Source organism: Coregonus clupeaformis, chromosome 31 (assembly GCF_020615455.1).
Source record: "Coregonus clupeaformis isolate EN_2021a chromosome 31, ASM2061545v1, whole genome shotgun sequence".
Lineage (NCBI taxonomy): Eukaryota > Metazoa > Chordata > Actinopteri > Salmoniformes > Salmonidae > Coregonus > Coregonus clupeaformis.
Window position 1 is genome coordinate 5,510,249 of NC_059222.1, and position 18,252 is coordinate 5,528,500.

The following is an 18,252-nucleotide window of genomic DNA, read 5'->3' on the forward strand; positions in this document are numbered from 1 at the left end:
TATCGACCTCACGTTACAAAACCTAGCTAGTGGTTTGTTTACATGTAGTAATGCTAGACTATAATACAAAAGCTAGTGCTGACACCAGAGTTTCCTTTAGGAAAATTTGCAGCCGGCAACATGACCGGCAAGATTTTTATTTACCAGATATTTGAGAAATGTACCGGACATCCATATGCATTGGGTGCGTAACGCATTAGGGCGTCCACCCATGGTGCTCAAAATCACATTTAGATTATTGTAATTAATCTTAACAGAATAGAAATTAGCCTGTAAAGTTTTAATAAAATGAAGTAGAACGATGTTCTTATACCAACATTATTGAAAAGCAAAACATTGCCCATTGCATCTTCATCCCTGCTATAAATAATAAATGAATATGATTGAAATCAAGAAAAAAACATTTAGCCTATCCAGTAATAAAACATAACTTCAAAATATAATATTTGTATAATTTGCGAACAACCTGTCCAAAATATAATATTTGTATAATTTGCGAACAACCTGTCCTAATAGGCTATTGTTATGAACATTTTAATGAATAAATAACAAAACAGCTGTTTTCAAATACAATCTAGGCCTCTCTAATTTAATTTAGTCTAGGCATGAACAATTGAATTAGGCCTAATAAATAACAAAACATAGCTGTCTATGAACACCAGGGCTGGCAGGTCATGGCTAGAAAGGATCCAGCTTTTGTTAAATTAACGTTAGATTTGACTTTTCGTAGCAGGTTAGTAGAACTTAAGCAGCAGGTTAAAATTAACCACTCCCCATTCCCGCTGCGATTCAGCAACACAGCAGTTGAAAGAGGACACTCTAGGCGGCCACAAAATTAAGAAATTATAAAACTAAGGTTGGACAATAAAATTCGATATGTAAATAAACAAAATTCGTTAAGGCTGGTTCATTGCGAGAAAGCTTATTTTACCATGCTCCTGTGAAACGAGGCCCGCGCCATGCATTTACGAAAGCACTTGTTTCCAAAGTTCAAATTCTATTACTCTTTTTACAGTTCTACTTGATGATGTTAATAAATGTTATGTTTATTGTAATTTGAACTATCATGGGGTCGTGACTCGTGTCATGTGTGATATACGTGTCTTATTGATAACAACTCTGTTTCCTACTATAGACAGTTGGCTGCTTAGTTGCAACATTGTACAGTGCATTCGTAAAGTATTCAGACCCCTTGACTTTTTCCACATTTTGTGACGTTACAGCCTTATTCTAAAATTGATGATATCGTTTTTTCCCCTCATCAATCTACACACAATACCCCATAATGACAAAGCAAAAACAGGTTTTTCTAAATATTTAGGCAAATTTATTTAAGAAAACTACTGAAATATTACATTTACATAAGTATTCAGACCCTTTACTCAGGACTTTGTTGAAGCACCTTTGGCAGCCATTACAGCCTCAAGTCTTCTTGGGTATGACGCTACAAGCTTGGCACACCTGTATTTGAGGAGTTTCTCCCATTCTTCTCTGCAGATCCTCTCAAGCTCTGTCAGGTTGCATTGGGAGTGTCGCTGCACAGCTATTTTCAGGTCTCTCCAGAGATGTTTGATCGGGTTCAAGTCCGGGCTCTGGCAGGGCCACTCAAGGACATTCAGAGACTTGTCCCGAAGCCACTCCTGCCTTGTCTTGACTGGGTGCTTAGGGTCGTTGTCCTGTTGGAAGGTGAACCTTCACCCCAGTCTGAGGTCCTGCGTGCTCTGGAGCAGGTTTTCATCAAGGATCTCTCTGTACTTTTGCTCTGTTCATCTTTCCCTCGATCCTGACTAGTCTCTCAGTCCCTGCTGCTGAAAAACATCCCCACAGCATGATGCTGCCACCACCATGCTTCACCGTAGGGATGGCACCAGGTTTCCTCCAGACGTGATGCTTGGCATTCAGACCAAAGAGTTCCATCTTGGTTTCATCAGACACAAGAATCTTGTTTCTCATGGTCTGAGAGTCTTTAGGTGCCTTTTGGCAAACTCCAAGCAGGCTGTCATGTGCCTTTTACTGAGGAGTGGCTTCCGTCTGGCCACTCTACAATAAAGGCCTGATTGGTGGAGTGCTGCAGAGATGGTTGTCCTTCTGGAAGATTCTCCCATCTCCACAGAGGAACTCTGGAGTGAACATCGGGTTCTTGGTCATCTCCCTGACCAAGGCCCTTCTCCCCCGATTGCTCAGTTTGGCCAGGCAGCCAGCTCTAGGAAGAGTCTTGGTGGTTCCAAAGTTCTTCAATTTCAGAATGATAGAGGCCACTGTGTTCTTGGGGACCTTCAATACTGCAGAAATGTTTTGGTACCCTTACCCAGATCTGTGCCTCAATACAATCCTGTCAAATCATGTCCAATCAATTGAATTTTCCACAGGTGGACTCCAATCAAGTTATAGAAACATCTCAAGGATGTTCAATGGAAACAGGATGCACCTGAGCTCAATACCGAGTCTCATAGCAAAGGGTCTGAATACTTATGTAAATAAGGTATTTATGTTTTTTTGTTTTAGTAAATCTGCACAAATAAAAATAGAACACTGTTTTTGCTTTTTCAATATGGGGTATTGTGTGTAGATTGATGAGAAAAAAAATATGGCTGTAACGTAACAAAATATGGAAAAAGTCAAGGGGTCTGAATACTTTCCGAATGCACTGTAACTCTCCAATGTGAATAGTTGGCAATGATGTCTTGTTTCCAAGTGCTACTGAATAAGCGCATCTGAAATGCACCAATTGCGTATGATACACATCATTACTCTACTCTAGTCTATCAATCCATTCCTAATCGTTATACTTTACATTACACAGGGGTGCAGCAGAACTAGAGCGGCAGCAGAACTGCTAGGACCAGGCCTGACGAACACAATCATTTCCTCTAATTTACTTGCGTTTGCGGCGGGTCCTTCGCCTGCTCAAAGTGAGCCGCTGCTGTTGGGAAGTCAAAACTGTCCAACTCCTTGGAGCAGCTTGCGATGCGCATCAGCCTCGTTGTTTGTCCTCAAGAAGGCGCAATCTTGAGGTTGTCTTTACTCTGTTTTGGAGAAAGAATCCCCTCTCAGCAGGCAATTTTGCCTAGTCCGGGTACACTTAGCTGAAGTCCCCTATGAGGACATCGGCTCTTTTGTGTGAGTAAAAATAGAAACACACACACCCAATACTAATTGAGGATGTATTAGCTTGAGGATTTATTAGACTATGAAGTATATTTGCTTTTGAAGTTGGAGCACATTGACTGATATTTCCATCAATGAATAAAAAGTATTATTTTGCAATGGATTTTTTTCTCCTGGACAATTTGGCCGACAACAAATGTACTTATCGGCTTTAAAAAATATATATAGGCCGGGGGGGGCGCTGTTGGAAGCCAAGGATGTAGCACGCGTCTCCCTATCGCTCCTGAGTTAGTGACCAAATTTATATATTTAACTTTGCAAAACTGCATACATTTCTGTTTGCCCAGGCGTCTGAAGAGACCCATAAACAACTCAGTTCAAGTTTAATAAATTTAAATTCGTAATGACATCAACCCGACCAAAAACAGAGTCTGCAAGAGCAGGCCGCAACAAGCCTGCAACTTCTCCCGACTCACCCCGCCACCGAACGCTACCAATGCCGGCCCCACGGAAACACTGACTGTGGAGATGCTACAATCCGTGATAGGCACCCTCAAAGCCGACATTTTCGGAAAAATTGACTGTCTCTCTACCAACCTCAGGTCAGAGATATCAACGATCAAAGACGAGCTTAAAAAATCTATCGAGAGTATACAGAATAAGCTCGACGCACATGGGGTGACTTTATCGGATTTGGAGCGAGGGGCTACAGACCACGGCACTCGCATTAGCGAGCTAGAGGCTAGCGTCGGCTCATTGACAACTAGGGTGGCATTCCTCGATAATAGATGCGAAGATATGGAAAGTAGAATGCGGAGGAACAACATTCGTCTACTGGGAATACCGGAGGGAGTGGAGGGCCCAAGACCCACGGAGTACATGGCCCAGCTACTTCAGGAGCTGCTCGGGCTAGAGGAGAAGCCATTGCTAGACCGGGCTCACCGCACTCTGCGTAGCCGACCCAGGGATGGAGAACCCCCACGACCATTTGTCATCAGGGTGCATTTCTTTCACGTCCGCAACGACATACTGAGAAGATCGGGAGAAGCATCCCCTCTTCTACATAAGGGTAAAAGAGTCTCGATATTTGCGGACTACACAACAGCTGTGGCTAAGAGGCGGGCTAGCTTTGGAGCTGTGAAACGCCAACTACACACCTGCCCGGGCGTGAAGTTCGGCCTCATCTACCCTGCGGTTTTGAGACTGACTTTACCGGACGGTTCCATGCACAGATTCGAGGACCCGGCTATAGCGGCAGATTTCATCAACAAGAACGTGAAAGCGGCTGTTGTACCGCATGGTTTGTAACAAATGGTTGGCTAGCTGGTCTTCCTAGCAGGCTAGTTAGCAGGCCGAATGGGTGACTAACGAAGCCATCTCTGCTGGGTTCATCGACATATGAATGTCATTCTCTTCTTTATCTTTTTATTTCCAGCCCAGGTTTGCCGCCTCTAATGCCAATATCTGGGGGTCTGCATGGCTGTTTCAGCCTGATTATTTACCATCTGCGTCGAGGTTAAACCTCTCTTAATCGAGGATAGTTTTCCTTAGACTCTATTGGGGACCATTCTATTCATGTTTGGCTTACTCTAGTTAAATGGTCACTAATCTTAGGTAGCACAGAGTAAGAGTTATCATGCTTAGCTCTAAACTTTCTTCGTATTTAGGGTTTTGCTTGCATCTCATTTGGGGAGATGCTTCGGCAAGGGCGGGTGTGAGGGAAGGGTTTGTTCATGTATATAGTTTGTATATGTTTTTTGTGCCTCTTCGTTTGTCTTTGTTTTTTTACATTTGCGCTTTTAGGTTCAACTAAGATCTTCAGTTTACATTGTACCTTGTCCTTTACACATCCTCTCTCTCTCTTAAGATATGACTCAGCCTAGTGTAGCCCATACTGCTGGAGGGAATGGCTTTAATTTTCTTACTTGGAACTGCAGGGGCATAAATAACCCAGTTAAACGTAGTAAGGTACTACACCATCTTCATCATTTGAAAGCTCACATCATCTTTCTCCAAGAAACTCATCTGAAGGTATCACAACACTCAAGTCTTAGGTGCAGATGGGTGGGTCAGGTGTTCCATTCCTCATTTCAGAGTAAGGCGAGAGGGGTGGCTATTTTACTTCACAGATCGGTACCTTTTACATGTTCTAAGGTGATCGCAGATCCCCATGGTAGATATATAATTGTCAGTGGTAGGCTGCTCAATACAAAGGTTCTTCTTGTTAATATCTATGCTCCTAATTGGGACAACGGTGATTTTTTCAAATCGGTTTTCTCTACACTCCCAGATATGTCCACCCATATGTTGATTTTAGGAGGTGACTTTAACTGTTGGTTAGACCCACAATTGGATCGATCCTCCACTAAACCTACCACCCTATCAACCTCAGCTAGAGTTGTTCGAACCTTTATGTCTGAATTCGCAGTCTCAGATCCTTGGAGAATGGTTAATCCAGCTGGGAAAGCATACTCTTTTTTCTCATCGGTCCACCACACTTTTACGCGCATAGACTACTTCCTTGTTGATGACCGGCTCCTCCACTCCATAACTTCATGTTCATATAACCCAATTGTTGTATCTGACCACGCCCCTGTTACTATGGAAGTAGCTTTTCAAAATGTTGACAATCAGCGACCGCCTTGGCGACTAAAAACCCAACTGCTCAGTAATGAACACTTTGTCAACTTTGTTTTGAGTCAAATCGACTTTTTCATGATTACAAATAGAACCCCAAACATCTCTGCGTCTACTCTCTGGGAAACTTTGAAAGCTTATATCAGAGGTGAAATTATCTCCTACACCGCACATGAGAACAAATTGAAAAGGAATAGGTTATCTATGCTAACACGCTGTATTGCCCAATTAGATGACATTTATGCCGTTTCACCATCCCCAGATATTTATAAGGAACGTTTAACTCTGCAAGCAGAATTTGACACACTATTAACAGACCAGGTTACTGAAATGCTTGTCAAGTCTAGGAGCACTTACTATGAACAAGGAGAGAAAGCCAGTAAATTATTAGCTCACAAGTTACGTCAACAATCATCATCATCTCAGATTACAAAAATTCGTACATCATCTGGGATATCATTAGATCCTGGGGGGATCAATGAGGAGTTCAAGAGATTTTACCAGTCTCTATATACCTCTGAAAGTAAAGCGGATACACTGGAATTGGATAATTTCTTCCACTCACTATCTGTGCCTTCGGTCGGCCGGGATTTGGTAAAAAAATTAGAGCAGCCGATCACTGTTGAAGAACTGTCTAACGCTGTCAAATCCCTTCAATCTGGGAGAAGCCCAGGGCCTGATGGCTACCCGACAGAGTTTTATAAAAAAGTTTATCACCAAAATAGCCCCTATTCTAATTGAAATGTACAATGATGCATTTGTAAATGGTGCTCTCCCACATACTCTCACTCAAGCAACCATTTGTGTTATTCTTAAAAAAACAAAGACCCTCTTGACTGTGCATCATACCGTCCAATTAGCCTGCTAAATGTGGACTATAAAATTCTAGCCAAAATTCTGGCAACGCGGCTAGAAACAGTCCTCCCATCAATTATCTCTCCGGATCAAACAGGATTTATAAAAAATAGACACTCATTCTTCAATCTCCGAAGATTATTTAATATTATATACAATCCTTCTGTCAACAATACCTCTGAAGCCATTATATCCCTGGACGCGGAGAAAGCGTTTGATCGGGTGGAATGGAAATACCTTTTTACACTCTAAATAAATTTGGCTTTGGCTCCAAATTCATGACCTGGATAAAACTTCTGTACTCATCCCCCCCAAGCCTCTGTCAGGACTAATAACACTCAATCAGATCGCTTCCCTCTGCAAAGATCGACACGTCAGGGTTGCCCTTTAAGTCCCTTACTGTTTGCCCTCGCCATAGAGCCACTTGCAATAGCACTTCGCTCCAACCCCCTCATCAAAGGCATAGTCAGATACGGGCACGAACACAAACTGTCTTTATATGCAGATGATTTATTAATATACACATCCAATCTTTCTGTCTCTGTCCCTGCTGCCCTTGCCACTTTCGCATCCTTCGGTCACATATCAGGGTATAAACTAAATCTCAGTAAAAGTGAATTGATGCCACTTAACATGGCTGCAAAAAAATCCCCTTTACATAACTTGCCATTTAAAATAGCACACAGCAGTTTTATTTATCTCGGGGTACATGTCACAATTAGGTTTGAAAACCTTTTTCAAGCCAACTTTGCTCCTCTCTTAACCCGTACTAAGGACGATTTGGAACGGTGGTCTTTGCTACACCTCTCCTTAGTTGCTAGAATTAACTCTATTAAAATGAATACTCTCCCTAAATTCTTATACCTCTATCAGTGCCTTCCAATATTTCTACCCAATACATTTTTCAAAAAGATCGACGGCCTAATTCTACCCTTTATATGGGACAAAAAGCCTCCTAGGATGCGAAAACAGCTCTTGCAGAGGCCCAAACCAGACGGCGGTCTAGCTCTACCAGATTTCAGATTCTATTATTGGGCCGCTAACCTTAGGATCATTCAGTACTGGTTGCAGAGCAGAGTAATATTCCCACCCCCAACTTGGCTGGAGATGGAGGCTGCCTCGTCTACACCGGCATCACTGTCTTCCCTCGCTCACTCCTCTATTACAGGCCCTTACTCCTCCTTCACCAACAATACATGTGTCAAAACAACATTGAAGATCTGGAATCAATTTAGGCGCCACTTTGGGTTTCAAACAACCTCTTCCTTGGCTCCGGTAGCCTCAAACCCAGCTTTTCCCCCATCTATGATTGATGGTGCTTTCTCAACATGGTCTAATCTCGGTATTAAAAGATTCAGAGATCTGTATACTAACAATACATTTAGTACGTTTCAACAACTATCAGCTAAATTTGGTCTCCCCAGACATCATTTTTTTAGATTCTTACAAGTCCGGAGTTACATCCGCAGCATAGATCCAGGATTCCCCAACCTTTCTAGTGGAACACAGTTCGACACATTTCTCACCCCTCTTCCTAATCAGAAAGGCACAATGTCAATAATCTATAGTCAAATTTGCTCACTACAAGCCATCTCATTAAACAATATCAAATCCTCTTGGGAGGAGGAACTGGGTGAGGAAATATCTGATGAACTATGGGAAGAGGCACTCAAAAGGGTACATAGCTCTTCTATTTGCGCTCGACACGGCCTCATCCAATGCAAACTCATTCATAGGGCCCACTGGACCAAAGCAAGACTATCAAAAATTTACAAGGATGTGAACCCTAATTGTGTTCGATGTAACCAGTCCCCTGCTAATCATGTGCACATGTTTTGGTGCTGCCCATCTCTGGTTGGTTTCTGGAAAGACATCTTTAACACACTCTCAGAATTAAGCGGCACACAGATCGAGCCAGACCCTCTCATTGCATTATTTGGAGTTTCCTTACCCACAATACAATTGACCAAAATGAATAAGGATGTAATTGCCTTTGTCACGTTGTTAGCGAGACGATTAATTTTACTTAGATGGAAATCCTCTGCAGCCCCTTCTCATGCTCTTTGGATTAAATCTATTTTGAATTGCATAAAGTTGGAGAAAATAAAACAGACACTCAATGGGTCTGTAGACAAATTTTATGCAAAGTGGGCTCCCCTTCTTTTCTTATGTCAAAAGAATACATTTCCCTGCAGTTCCAGAGTGATGCATATTTATATATTGGTGATGTAAGAAGCCTGGTATGTGCATATACGACATCTCGGATGTTAAGGACGGTAATAACTGTGCTAGCTGACCTATAACAACTGGATCAAAACAGATATTCTTCCTTTTTTTTTTTTTTTTTTTTTTGTGTTTTATCTTATTTATGTACTTAATGTCTATTTTTTCTTTCATGTCTGTCTCTCCATGTTTTGCTGTATCGTTGTCTTCAAATTGTTGTTCCATATTCATACCAAATAACTTTCAAGTGCAATTATTTACTAAATGCTGGTACTGAAAATTCAATAAACAAAGTATATATAAAAAAAAAAAATATATATATAGGCCAAAAGCCGGGATTTACCGGCTAACAGAAACCCTGGCTAACCCCTTGTGGTGATAATGTTGAACTGCATATTAATTACACCAGGATGATACATAACATGAAGGAAACAAATTGCAACTTTATTTCAAGCAACATGTATTTTGAAATTAAATCAAATTAACCTTAAAATATTCCTTTCAGCACAACCTCATGATAGTTATATTTGGTAATAATACCCTGTGCATGTCATCCTTAAGGCCTTACTTCATTACATGGGTAGGGCTTGCGCTAATCCATTTCATGACGGCATGCATAGGCGTAGGCTCCCCTTGTCGCCTGCTTCCCTCCCGCCACTGTTGTGGTTCAGTGCAGTTAGAAAGCACTAGTTGCACCACTGGTGTTTAAATCCTTTAGAGTCTATGATGCACCCCAATTTAAGTAACATAATAAAAAAATCCCCATCAAAATCTGTCAATTTAAGCTAGAGATATCTGTTTCAATATGCGTCTCAATATGCCGCATTCGCCTATGTCGGCCTTCCGCATCTGCGGTGGAAGATGGCCGAGCTACAGCGGTGTTTGTCAGACCATGAAACATCCCGAAATTCGGTCTACTCATAAAAACTTCTGTAGCCTCTGAACGTTTTGGCCTATGACCACTCTATGGACACGATGGTGTTCTCCGTTTTGCTGTATGACCCCCACAAGTGTCACGGGACTCGTCTGAATTCGGTAACGCTGATGTGCCAACTTCTGTCTGTAGCGTCCAAACCGTTTGGGGCTATAAATGAATATGACCCTTCTATGGAAAGATGAGACTCTCACGAACACGATGGTGTTTTTCTCTATGACCCCCACAAGTGTCACGGGACTCGTCTGAAGGTAACCCATACAAATCAATGGAAGTATGGAGGTAGTTTTGTGCCAACAAAAATAAGGGGTTAAATATGTGTCCAAAAAAGAAAATTCCAGAGCTTTCTTACATCTCCTAGATGTAGGACAGACACTTCAAAACCTTATTCCATATGATTTATTTTAAAATAAAACAGCTCTGCTTTGCTTGTTAAGTAATATCGACTAAATAAGCCATTTCTATCCTTGTAGCATCAAATATATATATGCTGCTGAGACAGGTTTTAAACATGTTAATGGTGACACTGTGACAGCGCTTCCCCCCCAAAAAATCCATGTCTGAGGTAGGGATGGGCATCCTCGACGCACATCAAAACTCGTTCTTTAAACAGAGATTTTTAAAAATTAAAAATACTGTAAAACCATTTGGTGGAATGTGTTTTTCATTAATTGTATTATTTTTATCTTAAAGACAACTTTAATTTGCTTTGACTCTAGTGTTCCATAGGCCTAAATATGCATTTGCCGGACTCAACAAAAAATAAACAAAGCCCCCAAGCATCATGCAATTCTTCTCCCTAAATTCCCTTTACCCTCTGTGTCTCACTCACTCAATTGCGTTCTGACTGCTCCTCTACACATGCATCCTGAGTGCGCACACAAGCTTCCGTTAGGTCTACAGAAATAAATGCCTATAAAAGCGTATGTAACTGATGGGATACACATTCCTTGCCAAATGATGACAGTTTTATCACAAATTCAAAATGGACTGGTTGATTAAAGTAAGGAAATATGTGTTCCAATAACGAGCTGCAGTTTTGGAATAATTGCGTTGAGTCTATTTTCCGCTTAGGCTATTTTGCGAACTGCTAGTGCCATTTAGATTTGGTTAGCTTAGGGCTAGGCTATAACCCCCCCTAAACAAATTCCATACTGAAAATATGCAAAAACATTTGTTTGATAAAGACAAAGAGCGTATTTTCATCAGAATCATTAAGCCTACGCCTACTCACCAAACATATGTTGTGGCCGTAATTCATCACCATGCAGTGTTCAATGTGGAATTGTCCATTTAGAAAATTCCAAAGAACATGCAGAATAAACTAAATCGAACGTCTGTATATCGAAAAGAACCCTGACAATTTTTTTATTTCAACTCGCCAAATTGTGCCCCGTTTCAAATGATCTCAAATAACTGTTCCAGTAGCGAGGTGGCATCACTTCGATGCACATCACTTCGCACTGGCAACTTTTTTCATTTGGAGTAGATGTCAGTTGGCTTTTCATAGCCGAGCATTCAGAGGTCGAGACAGCAGGTGCGGTAGAGAGGGAGCGAGAGGGTCGAAAACAGAAGGTCCGGGACAAGGTATAGAGAGCGAGAGAGAGAGAATTTGAGGGAGCATACTGAAGTTCACACAGGACACCAGATAAGACAGGAGAATTACACCAGATTGGACAGACTGACCCTAGCCCCCCGGCACATAGGCTATTGCAGCATAGATACTGGAGACTGAGATGGGGAATCGGGGGACACTGTGGCCCCGTCCGACAATACCCCTGGACAGGGCCAACCAGGCAGGATATAACCCCACTCACTTTACCAAAGCACAGCCCCCACACCACTAGAGGGATATTAACAGACCACCAACTTACTACCCTGAGACAAGGCTGAGTAAAGCCCACAAAGATCTCCCCCAACGCACAAGCCCGAGGGGACGCAAAACTGGACTCAACCCACTCAAGTCGAGTATAGTGAAAAAAAGCCTGGCACGACGTGATGCACACCTCCTAGGAACAGCATGGGAGAGCCCTAGTAAGCCAGTGACTCAGCCCCCATAATAGGGTCAGAGGCAGAGAATCCTAATGCAGAGAGGGGGGCCAGCCGTTCACCTTCGCACCCCTGAGCCAGACTACACTCAATCATAGGACCTACTGAAGAAATGAGTCTTCAGTAAAGACTTAAAGGTCGAGATCGAGTCTGCGTCTCTCATATGGATAGGCAGACCATTCCATAAAAATTGAGCTCTATAGGAGAAAGCCCTGCCTCCAGCTGTTTGCTTAGAAACTCTAGGGACAATAAGAAGGCCTGCGTCTTGTGACCGTAGCGTACGTGTAGGTATGTACGGCAGGACCAAATCAGAGAGATGGTCTATGTAATACTTTGTAGGTTAGCAATAAAACCTTGAAATCAGCCCTAGCCTTAACAGGAAGAGCCTAGCACTGGAGTAATATTATATAATTGTTTGATTCTAGTCAAGATTCTAGCAGACGTATTTAGCACTGAAGTTTATTTAGTGCTTTATCCAGGTAGCCAGAGAGTAGAGCATTGCAGAAGTGACAAAAGCATGGATTAGCTTTTCTGCATCATTTTTGGACAAAACGTTTCTGATTTTTGCAATGTTAGTTACGGAGATGGAAAAAAGCTGCCCTTGAAATAGTGTTGATATGTTCGTCAAAAGAGAGATCAGGGTCCACAGTAACGCAGAGGTCCTTCACAGTTTTATTTGAGACGACTGTACAGCCATCAAGATTAATTGTCAGATCCAACAGCAGATCTCTTTGCTTCTTGGGACCTAGAACTAGCATCTCTGTTTTGTCCGAGTTTAAAAGTAAAACATTTGCCGCCATCCACTTCCTAATGTCTGAAACACAGGCTTCCAGGGTAGGCAATTTTGGGGCTTCACCATGTTTCATCGAAATGTACAGCTGTGTGTGGTCCGCATAGCAGTGAAAATTGAAATTGTGTTTCCGAATGACATCACCAAGAGGTAGAATATATAGCGAAAACAATAGTGGTCCTAAAACTGTCGGCCTTGCATTAAAGAACATAATTGGTTAAGGAAAACTGTGATAAATAAAAAAGTATATCAGTTTCATTTAAGGACCAAAGGATTGACAGCCGTCCTATATAGATTGCAAAATAGTTGGGAAGAGATTTTTGACGTACCGATCCCATGGCATAGTGTTTATGAACTGATATGCAAAACGACACCGGATTCAAAACTTTGAATCTTTCAATTTAAATGATTATATAAAATTCTTGCTACCAATAGAATGTTATTTATATGGGAGATACAATCTTCCCAGCTCTGCAGATTTTGCTGCAAAGAGACAGAATCATTAGATCATTTGTTTTGGTACTGTCCATTTATAGCCTGTTTTTGGACACAGGTCCAGGAATGGCTAAAGGATTGCAATATTTACCTGGAGCTAACCCTGCAGATAGCACTACTGGGTGATCTGAAAAGTCATAGTCAATCGATCAATAACATAATAATACTATTAGCAAAAATGTTTATTTTCAATTCACAATCTGTAGAAACAATGAGACAGTACATTTGAAATATATATGGCAAATAGAAATCCTATGTGGATTGTGTTAAAAGATAGATGGGAGGTGTTGAATGGAATTGAAGAATGGGACTAATAACAACTAACAACAAACAATAACAAGATAACTAATAATGTAGGCACGCTGTGTCCATAATAAGTGTATGGGTTGTAGGTTGGGAGCTTTTGTGAAGGAGCACAGTTAGAAAGATATGGCATACAGAAGCAAACTGGATGGACATCATGAAAATGATCGGAGAGGTTGAGAGTAGAAGAAGTTCAGGAGAAAGAACAAACAAAATGTAATTATTGTAGAATTGGCTGTGTCCATAAGATGTGGATGGTGGGTATGGGCTGGAAGTAGAGGCCTAGGTGTTGTTGTTCACTAGTTTACTCCAAGTGGGGAAGTGGTGGCAGGGTTGGAAAGTAATAAAGGGGAATATATATATTTTTTAAAGGTGTGTGTATGTATGTATGTGGGTGTGTACGTGTGTGTGTATGTGTATGTGTATGTGTGTGTGTGTATGTATGTATATATATATATATATATATATATATATAAATAAAACATGGGGGATTGGAAGTGATGCAGACAATTACATTGATGGAAGTTGCAATATTAAGCTGATCTAATATTTTAGTAAAACAATAGTAATCATGGTTCCACATAGAACCATCACCCTTACCAAAGAACCCTTAAAGAACACTTTTGTCTAAGTGTGTAGCCTGGGTACCAGTCTGTTTGTGCCATCATGCCACTCCTTCTCATGCAAAACTGTTTGGCATGACAAGGAGTGGCAAGTAGTAGAATGATAGCACAAACCGATCTGGGACCGGGCTAAAGAACATCTGCTAAATGAGCAAAATGTAATGTAATGAGAGGGCTTATAGTTCTCCACAAAATCATAGGGAGTAGAGCCAAGTGGAATTGGGCGATTCTCTAAAATGGTCCCGTCTTTGCACCCTCAGTTCCGCTACAAGGAAGCCTTTGTGAAGGAGAAGGGCCAGCAGGTGGGGCTGCTCAGTGTCGAGGATGACCCAAAGATGGTGCACTCCCTGGCTGCCAGCAAGCTCCAGAGCAGCCAGGGGTACAAGAGGCAGGCTCAAGAGACGCGCTCCCAGTTTAAGATGCATGCCGACCAGCCTGAGTTCCAGCAGGCCAAGAAGAGCCAAGCTCTGGCCAGCAACCAGACCTACCGCCAGAGGCTCCATGACTACACATTTGACTCCCAGCAGCTCAACGTCCAACACGCCAAGCAGGCCTACAAGCTGCAGAGTGACGTGAGTGGACACGGGTGTGTGTGTGCGTGATTGTGTGTGTGTGGGGGGGGGGGGGGCTGTTTGTTAAACAAATCGAAAAAGTGTTAAATCAAAAGATATTTTATATTTGAGATTCTTCAAAGTTGACACCCTTTGCCTTGATGACAGCTTTGCACACTCTTGGCATTCTCTCAACCAGCTTCATGAGGTAGTCACCTGGAATGCATTTCAGTTAACAGGTGTGCCTTGTTAAAAGTTAATTTGTGGAATTTATTTCCTTCTTAATGCGTTTGAGCCAAATAAATTGTGTTGTGACCAGGTAGGGGTGGTATCCAGAAGATAGCCCTATTTGGTAAAAGACCAAGTCCATATTATGGCAAGAACAGCTCAAATAAGCAAAGAGACGAGTTTCAGAAGAAAGTTATTTGTTTCTGGCCATTTTGAGCCTGTAATCGAACCCACAATTGCTGATACTCCAGATACTCAACTAGTCTCAAGAAGGCCTGTTTTATTGCTTCTTTAATAAGCACAACTGTTTTCAGCTGTGCAAACACAATTGCAAAAGGGTTTTCTAATGATCAATTAGCCTTTAAAAATGATCAACTTGGATTAGCAAACACAACGTGCCATTGGAACACAGGACTGATGGTTGCTGATAATGGGCCTCTGTACGCTATGTAGATATTCCATTACAAATCAGCTGTTTTCAGCTACAATAGCCATTTACAACATTAACAATGTCTACACTGTATTTCTGATCAATTTGATGTTATTTTAATGGACAAAAAAATTGCTTTTCTTTCGAAAACAAGGACATTTCTAAGTGACCCCAAACTTTTGAACAGTAATGTATATTGATTTGTTTAACACTTTTTTGGTTACTACATGATTCCATATGTGTTATGTCATAGTTTTGATGTCTTCACTATTATTCTACAATGTAAAAAAAATATTAAAAAGAAAAGAAAAACCCTTGAATGAGTAGGTGTGTCCAAACTGTTGACTGGTACTGTATATACACTGAGTGTATAAAACATTAGGAATACCTTCCTAATATTGAGTTGTGCCCCCCCCCCCCCCCCCCCCCAACGGGGTCTGTTGCAGGTGGACTACAAGTCAGATCTGAACTGGATCAGGGGTGTGGGCTGGACCCCACCTGGCTCTCATAAGGTGGAGATGGCCCGGCGGGCTGCAGAGCTGGGTCTGAGGGAGGGAGTGAGCACTGAGGAGGCCATTGCCCAGTACCATCACATGATGATGGTGAGAGAGAGACATTACAAAATACAGCATGCTTTTCTGTATATAATCATAATAATTGCATATTATATTGTATGCAGTAAAGATGACTATCTGTTCATGGCTCGGTGCGTCTAGACATGGTATTATTCACATTGAGACCCAGGTCATATTGAGACCCAGGTACCAATATTTTGGGTACCAAAAATATCTGCAGCATTGAAGATCCCCAAGAACACAGTGGCCTCCATTATTCTTAAATGGAAGAAGTTTGGAACCACCAAGACTCTTCCTAAAGCTGACCGCCCGGCCAAATTGAGCAATCGGGGGAGAAGTGCCTTGGTCAGGGAGGTGACCAAGAACCCGATGGTCACTGACAGAGCTCCAGAGTTCCTCTGTGGAGATGGGAGAACCTTCTAGAAGGACATTCATCTCTGCAGCACTCTACTAATCAGGCCTTTATGGTAGAATGGCCAGACGGAAGCCACTCCTCAGTCAAAAGGCACATGACAGCCCGCTTGGAGTTTGCCAAAAGGCACCTAAAGGACTCTCAGAACATGAGAAACAAGATTCTCTGGTCTAATAATAATAATAATAATAATAATAATAATAATAATAATAATAATAAAGATTGAACTCTTTGGCCAAGATTGAACGCCACCCAAGTCAGACTGTTCTCTCTGCAACCGCATGGCAAGTGGTACCGATGCACCAAGTCTGGAACCAACAGGACCCTGAACAGCTTCTACCCCCAAACCATAACACTTCTAAATAGTTAGTCCGGGTAGCTATTGGTTATCTATTTAACTATCTGCACTGACCCTTTTTGCACTAACTCTTTTGACTCATCACATACGCTGCCGCTACTGTTTATTATCTATCCTGTTGCCTAGTCACTTTATCCCTACCTATATGTACATATCTACCTCAATTACCACGTACCTCTGCACATCGACTCCGTAGTGGTATCCCGTGTATATAGCAGAGTTATCATTACTCATTGTGTATTTATTCCTTGTGTTATTATTTTTATATTATTTTTCTTTTTTTACTGTTGGGAAGTAAGCATTTCACAGATCTACCTGTTGTTTACGAAGCATGTGACAAATACAATTTGATTTGATTTTATGATTTGATTTGAACTACCACTTATCAGACTTGCTTTCAATGAGAATGACAGACCTAATACTCACAATTCTATCTGAAATGAGTCGGGTCATACACAAAACGACATATTGAAGGTGTAAACACGCCCAAACTCTATTTTCATCCATCAGCTCCAGCACCAGCAGCAGATGGAGGAGCAGCAGCAGGCGTCAGAGCAGGTTGAGACCAGCAAGGAGTTCCAACAGTCGGGAGTCAATCTAGATGCCATGGAGATCCTCCACGTCAAGAGGAAGAAGACCATCCAAACGGTGAAGAAGTCCACTACCACTTCCTCCTCCTCCATGGATAGCAGCGTCAAGAAGTTAATGATGGCTTCCAGCTCAGCCACTGCCTCAGCCATAGAGTCAATGATGGCTTCCGCCTCTGTCTCAGCCATCGAGGACACAGTCAAGACGTCCACAACGAGTGAGGCATCGGCCATAGAAAATGCTTAGACAATGTTGTGAGAAGGTGTTGCCTTAGGGCACGTATCAAACTCATTCCACGGAGGGCCTAGTGTCTGCGGGTTTTCAGTCCTCCCTTGTAATTGATTGATGAATTAAGGTCCCTAATTAGTAAGGAACTGCCCTCGTCTAGTTGTCTAGGTCTTAATTAAAAGGAAAAAACTAAAACCAGCAGACACTAGGCCCTCCATGGAATGAGTTTGACACCCTTGCCCTAGGGGGTAGGTGGAAGTTGCCCCTAACCTCTGATATAGGGTCAGGTCTTTTTTCATTCACCTGATGGTTGAAGTAAGGGATTGGAGTTGGATTATCTGATCCTAGATCTATTAAGGGCAACTTCTACCCCAATATGCAATTAGAGAATGTTGTAAGGGAACTGTGCATGTAGAATCAGGAAGGGAGTTGAAAAGTGCTGTGAGTGGTTTATGTTGAAGGGTACTTCATTACGCATTCATAACCCTTACACAACATTCATAAGTATATGAGTATGTCATAATTATGGCAAGTTTATATTTTTGTTACAGTGCCTTCAGAAAGTATTCATACCCCTTGACTTATTCCACATTTTGTTGCGTTACAGCCTGAATTCAAAATGTATTAAATAGATTTTTTTCCCTCACCAATCTACACACAATACCCCATAATGACAAAGTGAAAAATGTTTTTAGAAATGTTTGCGAATGTATTGAAAATGAAGTACAGAAATATCTCATTTACATAAGTATTCACACCCTGAATCAATACTTGTTAGAAGCACCTTTGGCAATGATTACAGCTGCGAGTCTTTCTGGGTAAGTCTGACTGATTCCACATTTTGTTGTGAATTCAAAATGGATTA

At 41.7% G+C, this 18,252-nt stretch overlaps 1 protein-coding gene across 3 annotated transcripts in view; it reads left to right on the forward strand.

The window, feature by feature from the left end:
* Positions 1-17,516, forward strand: part of LOC121547150 (nebulin-related anchoring protein) — a 156,931-nt gene extending 139,415 nt beyond the window's left edge. For all 3 annotated transcript variants that reach the window (XM_041858267.2, XM_041858268.2, XM_041858269.2), the window contains 3 exons: positions 14,278-14,589; positions 15,673-15,828; positions 17,082-17,516. In XM_041858267.2, coding sequence (XP_041714201.1) covers positions 14,278-14,589; positions 15,673-15,828; positions 17,082-17,405 — 792 coding nt within the window. In that variant the 3' untranslated portion in view covers positions 17,406-17,516. The remainder of the gene's footprint in view (positions 1-14,277; positions 14,590-15,672; positions 15,829-17,081) is intronic.
* Positions 17,517-18,252: the final 736 nt, after the last annotated feature.